General features: G+C 29.0%; 1 protein-coding gene across 1 annotated transcript in view; it reads left to right on the forward strand.

Moving 5' to 3' along the window:
• Positions 1-305: 305 nt before the first annotated feature.
• Positions 306-17,920, forward strand: part of Ir25a (ionotropic receptor 25a) — a 61,475-nt gene continuing 43,860 nt past the window's right edge. Inside the window, exons 1-6 of the mRNA XM_075366563.1 lie at positions 306-391; positions 694-2,122; positions 4,508-4,663; positions 5,683-5,842; positions 7,865-8,007; positions 13,747-13,973. Of these exons, the coding sequence (XP_075222678.1) occupies positions 4,534-4,663; positions 5,683-5,842; positions 7,865-8,007; positions 13,747-13,973 (660 nt within the window). The 5' untranslated portion in view covers positions 306-391; positions 694-2,122; positions 4,508-4,533. The remainder of the gene's footprint in view (positions 392-693; positions 2,123-4,507; positions 4,664-5,682; positions 5,843-7,864; positions 8,008-13,746; positions 13,974-17,920) is intronic.

Genomic DNA, 17,920 nt, shown 5'->3' on the forward strand with positions numbered 1-17,920 from the left:
GGTGGTATTATTCGCATACCCGCAGGAGAGGAGGATGAAGAAAGCGATTGGGATGATTGATAACAAAGCTGCTGCAAAGGCATGAAAAAGCCTACGCGCTGACCTCTATGTTATCACTTCATCTTCTTAAAATCATTATCAATCGGCTTAATACGATTCGAGGAATCTATTTATCGATTCGGAGGAGGTGAAGCATTAAGACCTTTTAAAAAGGTAATTTTATATCAAATATATAATAATTTCATATGCAATATTTGTTACTTTTTCAGACTAAATTAATATACCGGTTTTTTTTATTTTTCAGATTAAATTTAAAATTATAGTCTTTACGGTAGTGTGACATCTTGTATACTCTTTACGGTGTGGTATTTTGCATCGGCTTATTACAAAGGTAAGCGCGCAACCAACTACTATTCCATAGAATAATTGGTATTAGTTAATATTTTTGTTTTTATGAAATAGTAACGTTATTTCTTTAATAAAAATAATTATAAGCAAATTTTCACATTATATTCTTTTTATAAATATAATCCTTTCATCATTATGAAAAAATAGTATTAGTTATTATTTTTTGTTTTATTCTTATATAGTGGTAATTTTATATCAAATATATAATAATTTCAAATGCAATTCAACACGACATTTATTACTTTTACAGATTAAATTAATATATTCGTTTTTTTTATTTTTCAGATTAAATTTAAAATTATAGTCTTTACGGTAATGGGACTCGGATTCGGAGGGAGTCTCTTCTTCTTCGTCGGTAGCAGATTTGTAAGTCTCTTCTTCGTCAGTAGCAGATTCGACATTTTCCTCGCCGCCGCCGCCGCCGCTCGGTGATGCATTTTTTTCCTTTGCAGAAAAATATTTCTCGTTCTCGGACGGTGATGATGAGGAGGACGAACTCATTGTTTCTTGTTGTCTACTACAGCTTGCTGCTCCTAGAACAAATAACATTAAACGTATTAGCGATTTGCTTATATATCAAACGAGACTTAGTTCGCGGCGCCTGAATATAACAAACATCAACTCACCTCTTCGGTCTTTGATGAAGCGTTGACCAGGACGCAGTTTGGAGACGCACGTTTATGTTCTTCAAATAGAACATCATCATCCGCCCACTCGTATAATTCAACGCCGCACTCTATACATGCCACAGTATCTAACACGCCAGTAAAATAGAACCCCGTCTCTAACATATCATCAATTTTAAACGATTTTATCGGCCAGTACCTGAACGTGTTACGTAATAATATATCAAATACATCGCTCACTTTAAAGAATTTGTAACACTCATAAGCTTCTTTGGCGGTATTACAATCAGGATTGAGTTCGTAGTGCCATAAACAACTGTGAAGAAATATAGTTTTTAATTCGAACACAAAACCGCACTCTACACATAAATATTGTTCTGCGTTTTGATAAATACAACATTTCTTCAAATCAGATTTCGACATGGTTTGGTTCCTTCGACTTAGTACCGCAAACGGAACAAACATTTCTCAATTTAATTCTTTTGATGCGATTATTAATTTTATAGATTTCTAATTCGTTTTCCAATTCCTCTAACCTTTTTTTAAACGATGCCAATCTCTTACAATATTCATTAACTAAATCATCCTTTTCAGTTTGCGACAACGACGACGATTGCAACTGAAACAAAACAACTACGTTAGTATGTGCGGTTATTATTTAAAAATATAAAATCACATAAAGTAATATATATATATATATGATTACCTTTATTGACGAAGTCTGTTTGTTAAAACAACAATCTTTCTACAGAATGGACAACGATTTTCCTCCGCTTTCTTTGGTTCATCTCCATATAACTTTATTACACATTTTATACATGCATTATGACCGCATGGCATAAATACTATGTCAATTTCATCTTCAAAACAAATTTTACATAATATTCTTTTCTTAGCCTCTCTTTCTGTAAGATTTACAAAACTTTCATCATCATCGTCCTTTTCTATTTCATTCTTAAGGAAAAAAATAATCTGATCATCCCTTTTTATTACAGGATACATATTATATATTCCATTACTTACTCCACAATCATGCTGAAAAGAAACAGAGAAGAACAATAGCATTGAATTTTGAAAAGCATGAAAAGGTTGGTTGTTTCTGAAAAAAATATTTGAGATAGAAACTATTTATTAATTATTACTTTTAATGGAAAGTAATTGTTTAACTCCTTTAGCTAATTATTAATAGACATTACAAATTAAAGCAGAACAGAAAAATGTTAAATTATGCGCATGAAATACCCATTTAAAAAAAAATATATATATATATATCTTTATATATATATATATATATATATATATATATATATTTCTTGTGTGCATAAGTATGTCACTGAACTCCTCCTAAACGGCTGGACCGATTTTTATGAAATTCTTTGTGTGTGTTCAAGGGGATTCGAGCATGATTTAGATTCACAATTTGGTCCACTAGGAAATGTTTTTTTTAATTAATTTTTTATTTATAAGTAGTTGTTGATTTTGGAATGTTTTACATTGGATCCGGCAGACTGCGCTACCTTCGCAGTATCGAATATTCTATTTTAATTTTAGTTTGTCCCGACAGTTGGTGCTGCGATCAAATTGAGAAAAATATTTTTTAATTTTGTGTTATTATTGTGTTACAAAAAATCACGAGAAAACTGTTTTTTAATAAATAAGAGGCTAATAAATCAGATGGAAATGTAAACAAAGTAAAACCAATCAGATCAATGCAAGATGGCCGCTGTCAAACAAACGACCAATCACAAAGAGCCCGTATGGCCGTTGCCAATGTAAACAAAATCACAACTGATTAAGTAACAAGTAGGCAGCACTGCGATCGCGTTTAGAATTGTGCGCGTATTGAGAAATATTATGTTATATTATTATTTATTGAAATAACGTTTTAAAGTGTAATTAAAAAATATACATTGTGCAAATTTGTAAGGTACAGTATTGAAGTGAAAATGTTATTTTAATTTATTTATGTGTTGTTGAACTTGGGATGGTTAAGGTTCACAATTGGGTCCGGTAGGCAGCGTGTGGGTCCGGTAGGCAGAGCTGCGATCAAGTTTTAGAAGGTTTTTTTTAATTTTTGGTTTATCAGTCAAACCCGGTAGTTGGTGCTACGATCGGATTCTAGGAATTTTTTTTATTTTGTAGCTTTTTCGCATATCAGTTACTTGCGTCGTAGCTTAGTGTTGTTCTTACATTAAAATTAGTATTTAGAGAATAGTTTGAATTAAATCCGATAGGTAGTGCTGTTCTGACAATTGGATTTATTTACATTCTGACTTTTATAAAGTGAAAGGTTAAATTGCTAATGTTCAGTTTTTTAAGGTTTTATGAAACTTTCAATTGTTGTCATTTAATCTGTATGTATACTCAGATCTAGCAACAGCGAAGCATTGCCGAGTCTGCTAGAATTGCGCGCTTATTGAGAATATTATATTATTATTTATTGAAATAACGTTTTAATGTTTAATTAAATAATGTACGTTGTGCAAATTTGTAAGGTGCAGTATTGAAGTGAGTATTTTACATGATTTTTCATGAATTTTAATGATGTATACACGTGCATTCAATAACAATCAACTTAAACTAAAAATTTGGTCAGTTCTCATTTGATTCTATGCAACTTATGAAGTATTGAACGGCTTTTTGAAAATAAAAATTTAAGTTTGTAAAATAAATTATAACATTTATAAAATTAAAATATAAGTTACTTATAATATAGTTTAAAGTATATTTAAAAAATTGAATTTATGTTTTAGCTGATTAATTTTATAAAAAGTTTTCTAAAATTATTTTTAATTTACAATTATCTAAAATTTGGTAAAATAGATGTTAAAATAAAGAATGAGAAAAATGATAAATATTTCTACTAAAATTTTAACTACGTTGCTTTTTTACAGTGCTTTAATTTTTTTATTAATTGATTAATTAAGCTGTTACATGGTTATGAAACATCAAAATTATTAAATAAATAAAAAAATATGTAGGAGGTACTTTTTTAGAATGATGTTAAGTGAAAATTAGTAGTAATGTGGATGAAAATGTATTAATTACACTAATCATTAATTTTACGACGTTTCGATTTTTTAATTCAATTTTCATGAGACATCTCAATATTTACTGAAAATAAACATTAACCATACTACACATAATTAATCAATAAACCCATTACAATAATAAAACAATCACAAACTGATAATATCATACTAATAGTCATTTTAATGAAATTTAGAACACATTCCTGCTAATTTTAACTTAATTAAGTTACTTATATTTATGTGTGTGCATTTATTACAGAATAATGCCGCGTCAGGACAACGTCTGTCGGGTCCGCTAGTATATATATATATATATAATATACACTGTATAATTATTAAAATACCCTACCCTAAACTTTCTGTTTATCTGTATGTGTTATGATATGTTATTATTTTTCTTGTTTTTTTAATAATAATTTTTTCTTTACTTTTACATTTTAGTGTTTGTAAATGAAGCTGAAAATAACATGGTTGCTGAGAAATCTGTTGAAGTTGCATTAAATTATTTAAGACGTAATCCACGTCTTGGTATTCATGTAGGTAATTTCATAAAACTTAATTTGGTTGGCCAAGATGTTCAAAATATTCTGGAAAACTGTAAGTTTTAAAATTCACATCTTTTAATATTCGTTTCCCTTAAAATTATTATGTCTCTCTTTTACAACACTAATATAGATTTGCTATTAATGTATTGTAAGTATATGATAAAATGAAAAAATTTTCTAATAAAATATTTTATTTGTTTAAACTTTACTCTGGTTTAAAAATTTAAAAAGAAAATTTTTTAATTTATTGCCAAAAAAATAAGAAAAGTTATTCTACGTAACACTAATTCTGGAAATTGGGGACAGTTGACATGTTTTATTCATAATCTTAGTTATTGCGTAGAATTTTTTTCTACTGTCTATCTTTAACAAGATATTTGTAAAATTCACTATTATTCACTAATTTTATGTGAATAATGATTCTGGTTTACAAAATTAATTGCTAAATTTCTTCAGTAGAGAAGATAAATTTATGTATCACTGAAATGTTTAACAATAATTTTTGTATCTAAACCACAACCACTACTGTGATTAAATGCCACAACCATAATGGTTGCAGAAGACATACATGAGTCATAATTCATTTCTGAAAATCATAGATATTCTCAAGTGTAACAAGATCCATGTCAGGCTTACTACTGAAAGTGAGAAGTGAAATGGTTTATTTTTCCCTTCGTCACTGAACCAAATATACTACTGCATATCAGCAATCGAAGCCCATCAAAATGCAGATGACATTCAGCCATACAAGTGATACCTTCTTCTACACACAAAGGCAATGGCTACATAGTGAAAATCATTACTCCCATAGAAAGCAACTCTGACTGGTATGCTATTTTTTGTTAAATAATTATTACATATTAAATTCAAAAAGAAATCCTCTATTTATACATTTAATTATGTATAAACATTCTTTAAATTACAATAGAAGTCTTTTAATTTTTTTGATAATTTTACCCTAACAATTTATTTAGTGTGTTTTCTTTTTTTTAATAATCACACTTTAATTATTTTATGATAAATAGATACTTTAAGATGGTGACTAACCATTTAAATGTAATTTTTTTTCAGTGTGTGAAAAGTATAATAATTCAGTGGTAAATAATATGCCTCCTCATATTGTCTTGGATACAACACTTAGTGGTACTGTTTCTGAAACAGTTAAGACATTTACTGCTGCTCTTGCTTTACCAACTGTTTCAGCTTCATATGGTCAAGAAGGTGATATCAGGTAAGATAAATAGTTTATAATGTAATGGTAATAATGTTTATTTATTCTTTACAGAGTTTTTTTTAATTATAAGTCACTTACTTTTCATTAAAAAATGGACGCCCATATTCAATTTTTTAGTTGTATGAAATAAACAGTGTTTGTACGGAACGTAATATATAATTTATTACTATTCCAAAAAATGTAATTTTTAATTTATATTGTGTTCTATATATGTATAGAATTTATTGATGGACAAGTCTTTATCAGTGGTATCTTACAGGAGGAAATTTGCCATTTTTGTAATTAAGAAATATAATATCTTATTTTACTGTTTAATATGAAACTGTAATACTGTCTCAGCAACCCTAAAAAATAAATAACAATACAAAAATAACAATTAAACAAAATGAAACATACAAATAATATTTAGCAGCATGTTAACTTTTAAATGAAATATTTTTATATACCTTTTTTGTCAAAAAAATTCTTAAAATAGAACAGTAATGACAAATTGTTTTTATAGTTGAGCAAATTGTCTTTAACCAGTTTTATCACATCTGCACACTATAGATGCTTTGGATATTTTCGTCTTGTTACCACCATTGATTTTGCTGTAATGATACTACCTTGACGTACGTACATAAATATATGACTATTTAGACTCAGACATGACATTTTCATCTCCTTATATAGGTTTGGAAATCCAGTCTAGAACCTTCCATATATACTTATATGGAATAAAACTTTTTTGCATTTTCAAATAGCTTAATTGGTGATGAAATGAGGTTTTATAGTTTTATATATTTTAATGTGCCTTTTTTTATCAGTAAAGTAATAAAGAAATATGAATGGATTGCTCTAAAATTGTCTATCTTTTTACTAAGAACATACTTTCTTATTTACAGTTGGTGTTATTGATTTTTATTAACAACTTTTATATAAAATAAAATTGCATCATTCTATTTTTTTATCTCATAAAGTATAATATGTCCTGTATTTTAGTTTGTAACAGTGAGAAATAATAATGAACAATCATATAAAAATTTGATTTCTCTACAGTTTTACAATTTCAAAAAGAAGAAAAAGAATATTCATTATTTTATGGTACAATAACAAGACTTTTATATTTTTAATTAAAACAGTTTTGCTGTAATTGGCCATGAAACCTTTTAAAGAATGTAGGTCATGATTGATAAGCAGGTTTTCAGAAAATTATTTAATTATCTTCACATTTTAAAGATAAAAATTCCTTAAAAAAAGGTTTAATTATCATGAGTACACATTATTGTTGGATGTTTATAATTACTGCATTTATTTCTTATGAATTTTAACTAATCAACTGTTAAATTCATTCATCAGTAACTGCCAACTGTAAACTGTTACAAATGTGGTTCTAAAAGACATTACAAGAAAGAATTATGTTATAAAAAAATGGTAAAAATACAAAAAGAATCTACAGATGCTTGTGAAATAGGAACTACTTCATACTTCTACAATATACACCAATTTGCTGAGAGCTCTTACCATTGGAAAAACTATGACAAGGTTATGACAAGAGTTATTCATTACATAGGAATTACTGCTTATTCCTCAAGAGTTACTCCTGTTACACTATTTTATAGATAGATAGTTGAATGTGTATGTGGCATGAAGAGAACTACTGCTTCTCTGCTCTTTCTGAACTGCTAACAGTACACATGCACAGTTTTATAACTTAACTTTATTTTGTTTTTTTTTTAAATACCTCCCATTAATATGGTGAATTTTGCAAGTATAATTTGTCAAATGAAAGAATTATTTATATATTTTAAACAGTAATTTAAAAGGAACAAATAAACCATTAATAGACTACATTTAAAAATTTTTGTATGTTTAGAACAAAATTCATACAAATAAGTAGAAATAATTGTATTTATTTAACTTGTTTCCTGGTGAATAATATTTTTTAACATTTAATATGAAGTTATCCTTTTTTATTTTAACTGGCAAATAATTTTAGTTAATAGATAAATTATGATTAAAAGAGACTCTTTTGTTTAGACAATGGCGTAACTTGGATGGAGAACAGCAAAAATTTCTAATACAAATCAGCCCTCCTGGGGATATTATCAGTGAAGTAATCAGAGCTATAGTTGAAAAGCAGAACTGTACAAATGCTGGAATACTTTTTGACAGTTCTTTTGGTATGATCATTAGAAAATTTAAAATTTTATAATAAATTTTCCATGAGCTTCTGTTGTGAATTAATTCATCAGTTAAAAAAATAAAAATTAAAATAATTACTAGGTAAGCCGAAGTATATTCACCCAAAATAAAGATACTGAAAAAAATGAATCTTACAAATTTCGAAATTACTCCCGACCTTGAGGGTTTACTCAGTACTTATGAAAAAGAATCATTTAGAGATAGTATAAATGAAGAAGGCTTGTAGTACATAGCAGCATTTGTAGCTTACCCCTTTTGTGGCTAACATAATGAATATTTCTACAAATACCTAAGTATGTGATAAATGAGGATTGAGACTGATTACAATTTACGTCAGAAGAAGTTTTGATGTATCCTAGTGATGAGCTGTGTTGTGTAGCTGTTGATATGGAATTTCAGACTTTTCATAGTGATAATATTTCAAATGAAAAATCTAATTTGACAATCTTTGACAAATAATTTGTTTAAAACTAAAATTTTCTATTCCCTTGAAGTTATTTACTGTTTAGTAAAAGCTTACAAGTATGCAAGATTGTGAGAGTTAAATAGAAAGATAAGTTAGAAGAACTCTAACCCAGGCTCCACACAAACTTATTCATAAGGTGACCAACTTTTTTACAATGAAAAGGAGAACATAAATAAATTGATGAAAAAAAATTGTAAATAAAAGAAACATTTTATTCAATGCAACAATAATATAGAATACTCTATAAATGCGTAATAAAAACATTTGTAACTTTTTATATTGTAATTATGCTTACATGCCTATTAATTATTATTTAAAGACTGTTTTCCCTAAAATAGTACGATTTGCCACCTTAGTATTCATGCACCAATGTTCGATATTCGTACATGAATAACGCATGTGCAGATAAAAAATTCGTGTTCGTTAACAATTATTCGGTATTCATAGCCCAACACTAATATTTTCCTTCTAGAGTCGATCAATTAATACTTTAATGTGATCTCAAGCCGAATACAAATATTCGGCTAAAGAAGCACATTGTAATGGCAAATATTCGTACAAAAATATTCGCTGTTTAACCAAACATTCGTCAACGCCATGTGTGGAGGCGGAGTAAGCGAAGATTTAAAAATCATACGTATGTTCAACAATTCGAATTATTATTCATTATATGAATAGTAATTTATATAAACTTTTATATGATTTAGACTTCTACGGCTTTAAAATAAAGGTAAATTCAAAACCAAAAGCATAGAATTATGTATTAAATTCATATAACGTAATTGTTAAGACTAGATAAGGGTTCGACGATTTTTTATTAGTTTTATTATTAAATAGTCACTACTGAAGGCTATTTTTAATTATTAGTAATATTGCATTTTAATTTGTTTTTTAGTTAGTCGAATTCGTAGTTTTGTTCTGTACTGGAATGTGGAACAGTAATAAGTAAAATGTACGGTAATGAAATGAATAATTTGCTTCGCTTGTTTCTTGTTCCATTAGTAATGTCGTCACATATACGACGAAGGTAATACATGCGAAATTGCACATTATCCCCTAATCTCGCACAATCCATAGAATTTCAATATTCTTCAGCAGGTAGGTAATATGAAACGTTATTTTGTGAATAAAATTTTTTAAATATTTACTTAAAAATAGTAGCAACTAACAACAGTACCACCTTCAACACTTGTAAAGGAAACTAATAGTATTCAGAAATATCAAAAACCATAATTCCACTTAGGTTCGAAGCTCGCCATTTCAGTTTATTATTACCAGCCGTTCTTATGGTATAGAAAAAGCTTGAGATCGTGGCAGGATTTTATTAGATATTCCAGTGAACAGATGCTATATGTTATTACGAATTCACATTACATCTATATGTAATGTGTAAACTTAATAAACCTTACGATTTATTAAGAAAAAGCCTCAACATGAAAGTTACGTACCCGAGAACCCCTAAACTATCTTTTTTTTTACATCGGTGACTGGACTGATAGTAAGAAAACCCAATCATTTCAGTCTAGTCAGTAATTAAAGTGTAATAACAATAAATAGTACAAATTTGAAATACACTGATCGGTACCATAGTTATCGTAAAAATTGTAAAAATACTACTAAGATCAATAAACAATGCTGCAGTAGACTTGCTGGCCGCTCAGTGTTAATCAACGTAACATAAATCTCAGGTAATAAACATAATCGAATGGGCAGTGATGATTGTATGATTACAGTTAAGAAATTTGTTTGAATATTTGAATTGTTGTATGGTTTTTTAATACACATTTTACAGTTAAAGATAAGATATTTGACTACTGGGTTAAAATAAAATTGAAAACTGCAAGAGCTAAAGTATAAAGTTTAAAAAATCCTAACCGTTGTACGTATTCCAAATATATCTGCCAGAGAAAATTGACGTGAAACTTAATTGTTTGGTTATTATTTTTGTAACCGATATCCTTCTAATTATAATTGGTAGATACTAAAGAAATCGACTCATATAAACTAAAATGCATAGAAAAAAGATTACTTTTGCTTCAATGTCTGTAGAAGTTTGTCTAAGATCTGTTTATTATTAAAATATATAGTAATGAACCCTAAAAGATTGATATTGTTAAGTAGTTGATGAAATCACATTACCCTAGATTACTAAAGGTCTGTAGTTCTTTAAGTGTGTGACATAAAAATTACATTCATTTGTTTAATACATTATTTCTTTAATTCTACACATTATTAATTACAGATTGTCTAATATTGAGTTTGTGTTCCAATATGAATCGATTTCAATCATTGTGCTGCAGATACAGACCATTTATGATAATATTCTCCATCATGAATTTCACGTGGTTTGTTATCACTATTTGGAGAACAGTAAAAAATAATGGAAAGATTAGTAAGGGAAACCGGGACAGGTTGTCACATGTGTTTTGTCACAAGTGTCAGTTCTCAGTCGCTGCTGCTTCCTAGCGGTCTAAACTGAAACCGCAGCACGATAACAATATTCTGAGTAAGGTACGCAGTTTCTAGTTCCTCTTTCTTTTCCTGTTTAGCCTCCGGGAACTACGGTTCAGGTATTACTTAGAGGATAAATGAGGATAGTATGAGTGTATATAAAGTGTAGTCTTGTACAGTCTCAGTTCGACCATTCCTTAGATGTGTGGTTAATTGAAACCTAACCACCAAAGGAGACTAGTGTGCAAAAAAACGTGTTATCCATCAACGGCTTGTTTTAAAATCAACTTTATTCAATGATTTAACGATTTCACGAGCATATGATTGACACGATTCTTTCGGACAGCATAACCGCATTCCCTTTTTTCCATAACAAAGACATACAATATTTTTGTACGTCTGTGTGTTTTGGTTTTAAACCATTAAAAGATATTTATTACCAGTGCCTTTCACCAGAATTTTTTTCTTCTTACCAGTCTCGAATGCAGCTTTAATCTACGTCAAATTTTCTTCCGGCCGCTCGATTTCCAGTTTTTTCAGCCTCTTCTGTAACGCGCAGTTTTTCATTTACTGAAAATTTCGCAGACGCTTTCCTTTTGTACTCATTTTATTGCCGTAATTAAAATAGATCACCTGTTAACCTTTACAAGATAAACTAAACAGATAAAATGCACATACAAACAGTACAATGACTATGGCGAATAGACAAGACGACGATGGGTAACTGATACTGTAACTGTAGTGTCATTAAAACCGGATGAAGCCTATACGAATGAATCAGATTTATAAAAATACTGTAACTTCGTTCCTATCGATAATATGAAGAGGATGAAAATAATTAAGGATGTATTCTGTGTTAGCGGCATCTGGTATTGATAAACGAAACCCTATTGTAACTATATTTATGTGATTGAATTTACTTACTAAATTCAGGAAAACGTTTACTTTACATAAATTATCGTGGATAAAGGCTATGTTTCAAGTAAGCCCCACACCCTTATTTTTCCTCTCCAATTCCAAGAAAATATGTGCTGGGGGTCCTCGAATGAATACGGTACTTACTATTTAAAGAGTGCTTATGGTCCTAACGAAGACATCTGCACTTAATACAAATGGGCCTGACCGATTTCTTAGGATACGCTTCTCGTTTGTGTCTCTCATCCCCAAAGTAGAATCACAGGTGACTTGTGCACATTACTGTGCACAAGTCACCTCTCGTAGTAATACCTTTACCAAAAACTGACGATAGAAAAAATACAGATAGAAATAAGTCTCGAAAAAGAGATACAGCAATTTTAACAGATTCGCCAATTAAAAGAAAACTTGAAGAACTAGTTAAAAAAGGAAGTAAAAAAATTCAAATAAATGTCTATTTAGGAAAGTAACTAAAAATAATGAGAATGTAAAACATAAGAAAGGAAGTAAAAAGAAGAAGGAATGAAAAATCTCAGTTAATGAAGAAGAGGATGATGATGACTTCTTTTTGTTTTGAAACATTTTCTGACAGTAAAGCTAAGAAAAAATGTATCCAGTGTATAGAATGTAAGAAGTGGCCCTATGAGTATGTACCAAATAACTTTTATATATGTCAAAATTGTGAGAATGTGCTTGAAAGTGACTAGGCTAATATAGGGCCAGCCCTCGTGCGAATGGTAGCATCTCGGCCTTTCATAAGGAGGTCCTGGGTTCAAATCCCAGTCAGGCATGGCATTTTCTCAGGCTACATTTGTCATTCATCCCATCCTCTGAAGCAATACATAATGGTGGTCCCAGAGGTTTGGACTAAGGCTAATATAGGACATTTTCTTAAATATTTACTTAAATTATTATTTTAGTATCTAAATTGGTCTTAAATATATATTAGTGCTTTATCAATATCATTATTTAATTTTTTTATTCTTAATGAAACTTTTTTTAAATAAATAATTTCTTTTTTCTGATTGAAATAACCCATGACAATCAACCCCAATGTATGTGACAACCAACTCAGAGTCGGGACAATTTGTCACAAAAATTTACTCTGACAGAACTTTTTTTCTGAAAAGCTAAATGCTGAATGGCCTCAAATTTGTGGGAAAATATAGCCAAGATTACATATTACGAGATACACTAATGATTGAAAGGGAAACTGTAAATACTGCCCCTTCAAAAATTAAAAATTATAATTTGTGACAACCTGTCCTGGTCTCCCCTATTGTCTTTTATGAAGTGAACAAACTATTCATAATTGCTTAATCATAATTTTTCATAATACACTTTGAAATAACATTAAATTTACACTTCATTGCTTCTGTAAAATTAAAATTATCTTTCTGTGATTATATAAAAATTTTCTTCATTTACATCATCTGAATACTGGGATAAATGCTTAAATTACCGAGAATTCTGTAACTTTACATAGTTTTGGAGAAAATCATGGTCATTAATCCTAAACAGCTGACATAAGAGATTAGAAATAAAATGAAATCTGCAGGTATATGAAGAATCAAACATTCTATTATTACTGAATTGTAAATAGAATAAACCATAATCCTTCAGAAAAACTTCAGCACAAAAGCAACAAATATTGGTCCAAAAAGCAAAGCTACTGAATGAAAAATACTAAGATACTAGTCAAAGACAAATCAAATGTGCAATTAAAATTAATTTTAAAAATGTTGACTTTAAATAAAAATTGATTCTTACTGTTAAATGTTTTTTGTTTGAATAATATTTCTCTTATCCTTTAACTATTATTTATTTATTTTTTTGATTACCTAAAACATGACATCTAATTAATTTAATCTAATCTATTTTTCAGTTATGAATCATAAGTACAAGTCATTGCTGCAGAACATTCCTACCAGACATATTATATCTGAAGTAGAAGACGCCCGTAGCATAAAAAGACAGTTAACACGGTTTAAAGATTTAGATATTGTCAATTATTTTGTTTTGGGCCGTCTGTCTACAATTAAAACTGTACTTGACAATGCTAACGTTAATAAGTTTTTTGGGAAGAAATATGCATGGCATGTTATAACTCAGGTATAAAAATTACAATTTTAAAAGGATGTAAAATACTGATCTTGAATATTTTAGTTATTTTAATGATTTCAGTAAAATTTGCTACACTGAATATTCTTTTACATGATCTATTTTCAATAAATATATGTAGTAACATGTATTAAGTAATGCATGCTTAATAGCATTATTTTTCAGATTATATTTGTAGCATGTTACAAAATATAAGGTCGGTTCTCAAAAGTTTTTTGTTTTTTTAGATAAGTAGTTGAAGTTAAGAGAAGGAAATTAAAATGTTCTACCTTTTAGTTACCCTCTTTGCTGCAAGGTGCTGCAGCTAAGTATTTTTTCTAGCCTTGGTTAATCATTCCCTTCCCAGTTTGTATTTGATCATATTGAATGCTTTCATCAGTTTTGTTTATGATGACAAATGTATTACACACCATTACTGAATCATTTTTTGCCAAAAGTTACGTGATAACAAACCTTAAATGGTATCTATGATTCAATAACGTTGTTTTTGAATTTATGCAAGACAATAAATGTTTTAAACATTTTTAAAAATGGCAGAACTTTGGTGGGACATGATCAGTATTCTGGTATACCACTAAAAAAAAATCTGATGTTGGCACCTATTAAATTACATATGTACATTTTTTTTTTTTTAATGAAAAGTACATAAAATTTTATTTCATTAATAACTTCTGATACTTTTTCACATTTTTTTTTTTTTATTGTTATTATTAAATTATTATTTATTGTACATTTTTTATACAATTATATTATATTAATAAATCAATATATTTAAATTAAAAAAAGTTAAAAAAAAGGAGATCAAGTCTGATTTGAACCGATGTGCAAAATCCAAAGATTTCATTAAATAAAATTCTATTTGGCTATATCTCTGGAACCAATGAAAATAAGTACCACTTATGATCGTTGAAAAGCTTTCAGTTAAGAAAATTCAAATTTGTTTGGATTTTGGGCTTTCTTCGACACTTTTGGTCCGGTCGATTGCAATCAAAAGGAAAGGTGCACAACTAGATATTACAACAATCCTAAATCCAAAATTCTAACATCCTATGGCTAATAATTTTTAGTTATGCGAAATACATATGTACATACGTACATACAGATGTCACGCGGAAACTAGTCAAAATGGATTCAAGGATAAAATGGATATTTAAATTGAAATCTGAAAAACCTAAATGTTTCGTGATCACAATACTTCCTTTACTTCATACAAGAAAGTAAAAACATTTTGGTTTGTACTAGTAAAATAAAAAAAGTTAAAAATTTAATCATAAAATATTATGAACTAATCATTGGAAAAATTAGTAACTTAATGACACTGGTATTAAGAATATTGGATGGTGCAGCACAGCAATTGTAAAAGATTTTAAGTCATACTGAAAATAGTTGCATAGCCAAGTTACTTTGATTTGAGCAGGAAGAAGAGCTTCACATTTATATCAAACAGGACTTGCTGAACTGTGAGTGTTCAATATTAATTACACTGACAGACAAAAAAAATTTTTTTAATGTTTCTTAAGTGTGGTACCATTTCTTGAATTGCTTTTTTGCATACATTACAGATATGTAAATACAATTTTTCTATCATGCTTGGTTTTAAATATTACGCTTCAAAATAAATAAATAATGGAAAATATATTTAAAATCTGTAAAATTTATAATTTGCATGGTCATACCTGTGTTAGAATGATTTCGATGATGCTTTTCTTTTATAAATAGCCTCAGATACATCCCGAATTAATGTCCAAGTAATCGGCTAGCATGCTAATATTCCATTTACCTTTATAGTGGCTTTCCATCACCGAAATGTCTTGGTGGAAACGTTCACTGTGTTCGTCACTTACGTCTCCGAGGTTGTTCGGGATAAAATCCAGATATGAGTGGAGGAAATGTATTATCAAATACATATTACATCCCATAGCTCTGAATGAAATAAGAAGTTGATTAACAATATCGTAGTAATTGTTGAATTTTTGTTTGCCGAGAAAATTATTACAAACATTTTTAAATGAAGTCCAAGCTGCACTTTCCACATTATTTATCATTGAGTTGAATACATCATCTTTGACCAACCCTCTTATCTGAACACCAACAAACATTCCTTCTTAATTTTTACTTCACTTACATTCAGAAATTTCTGCCTAACGTACAAAAATCAGGGACTATTTTTCTTCACTGCTTTTACAAAATTTTTCATTAGTACTAGCATGATAAGAGAAGAAGGAGGTAAAAATATTGTTTTTGGTTCTACTAAAAGGGCTCATGAATAATATTTTTCCCGTTTGGGGTTAAATTGTCTCGTTTCTTCCACTCTTTGGTAATATAACGTGTATTCCTGGTTCAGCTGTCCCATTCCCAAAGAAAACACATGTATTTAGTATAGCCTAACTGCATGCCGAACAAAATAACTATAAATTTCAAATCAAACCATACGTTCCAGATATGCTTTTTATAATTTATTTTTTCAAGAACGTCTTTCATCACATTGAATGTCTCTTTCAAATTAAGCTCATCAATATTTGTGCTCTGCACTGTTAACAAACTTAAGACAGCAGTAAGACTGAACCAAATTAATTCATTTCTAAATCCAGTGCTTAGTACAAACAACAAAACTGTGTTTTCAGCTAGATGTTTTGACCTCCACAGATATGATTAATCTTGTCCATGAAGGAGGTTCACTTTTCAATATTAGATGAGATGTCATAATATGTGGCTATGATATGATTTAATTCTTTGTCTAATATTGTTTATTTATAGCTTACACATTATATTAACAAAGTTAAACAAATAAAACAAATACAATATAGGAGCTTAAAATGCTAACTATACGTCAAAAAATGAAAAAATTCTTTAATTAAAATTTTAAAATGTTTCAAAAATGGTTGGTGATAGAAATTCTGTGTTCATATTTGTTTTGAGCATCAAAAAACAGATTAAAATCATGTATCACATGTTAGGAAACAAAAATTATGTTTATCATTGTTATTATTACTGGTGATAAAAGTAAACCAAAGTTTCAGTCATTGGAAGTCTTCAAAATCCTTTGTCAAACAAAATAAGATAATATCCTGTGTACAAAGTAAAGAGTGGAGTTTACCTCTAATTTTCTTCATTACATGTTTGTCTCAAAAGACAGACCTGTGAAAAAAGTGCTGTTGTAAAATATATCTTTACAACATAACCTGTTCATTACACACACGTTGACCAAAACACTTTAATTAACATACAATTATGGATTTTGCAAAGAACCTTGCTTTCTAGTGTAGTGTTATTTGCTTACTCCAGAAAATGGAATTGTTACTTAAAGGGTTAAAATTTGAGAGTCAGGAGAACATTATTTTAAAAGAAATTTAACTACCACTTTGAAATGTGGCTTACTGAATTATGTATTGAATCATGATAAAAGTGCGTGGATAAGTTTAAAGTCAAAAGTATCATATTTTGGTGCCTGAATAGATAATTACTAGTTAAAGAACTGAATATTTTAAATACTTCTACCATATAAGGTCAAATCATTTTTGAACAGACTCCAAATATTATATTATAATAATACATTCCATTTAACAGTTTGTTTTTTTTTTTGTCTTCAGTCATTTGACTGGTTTGATGCAGCTCTCCAAGATTCCCTATCTAGTGCTAGTCGTTTCATTTCAGTATACCCTCTACATGCTACATCCCTAACAATTTGTTTTACATATTCCAAACGTGGCCTGCCTACACAATTTTTTCCTTCTACTTGTCCTTCCAATATTAAAGCGACTATTCCAGGATGCCTTAGTATGTGGCCTATAAGTCTGTCTCTTCTTTTAACTATATTTTTCCAAATGCTTCTTTCTTCATCTATTTGCTGCAATACCTCTTCTTCATTTGTCACTTTATCCACCCATCTGATTTTTAACATTCTCCTATAGCACCACATTTCAAAAGCTTCTAATCTT

This window comes from Lycorma delicatula, chromosome 5, assembly GCF_047948215.1.
Source record: "Lycorma delicatula isolate Av1 chromosome 5, ASM4794821v1, whole genome shotgun sequence".
Lineage (NCBI taxonomy): Eukaryota > Metazoa > Arthropoda > Insecta > Hemiptera > Fulgoridae > Lycorma > Lycorma delicatula.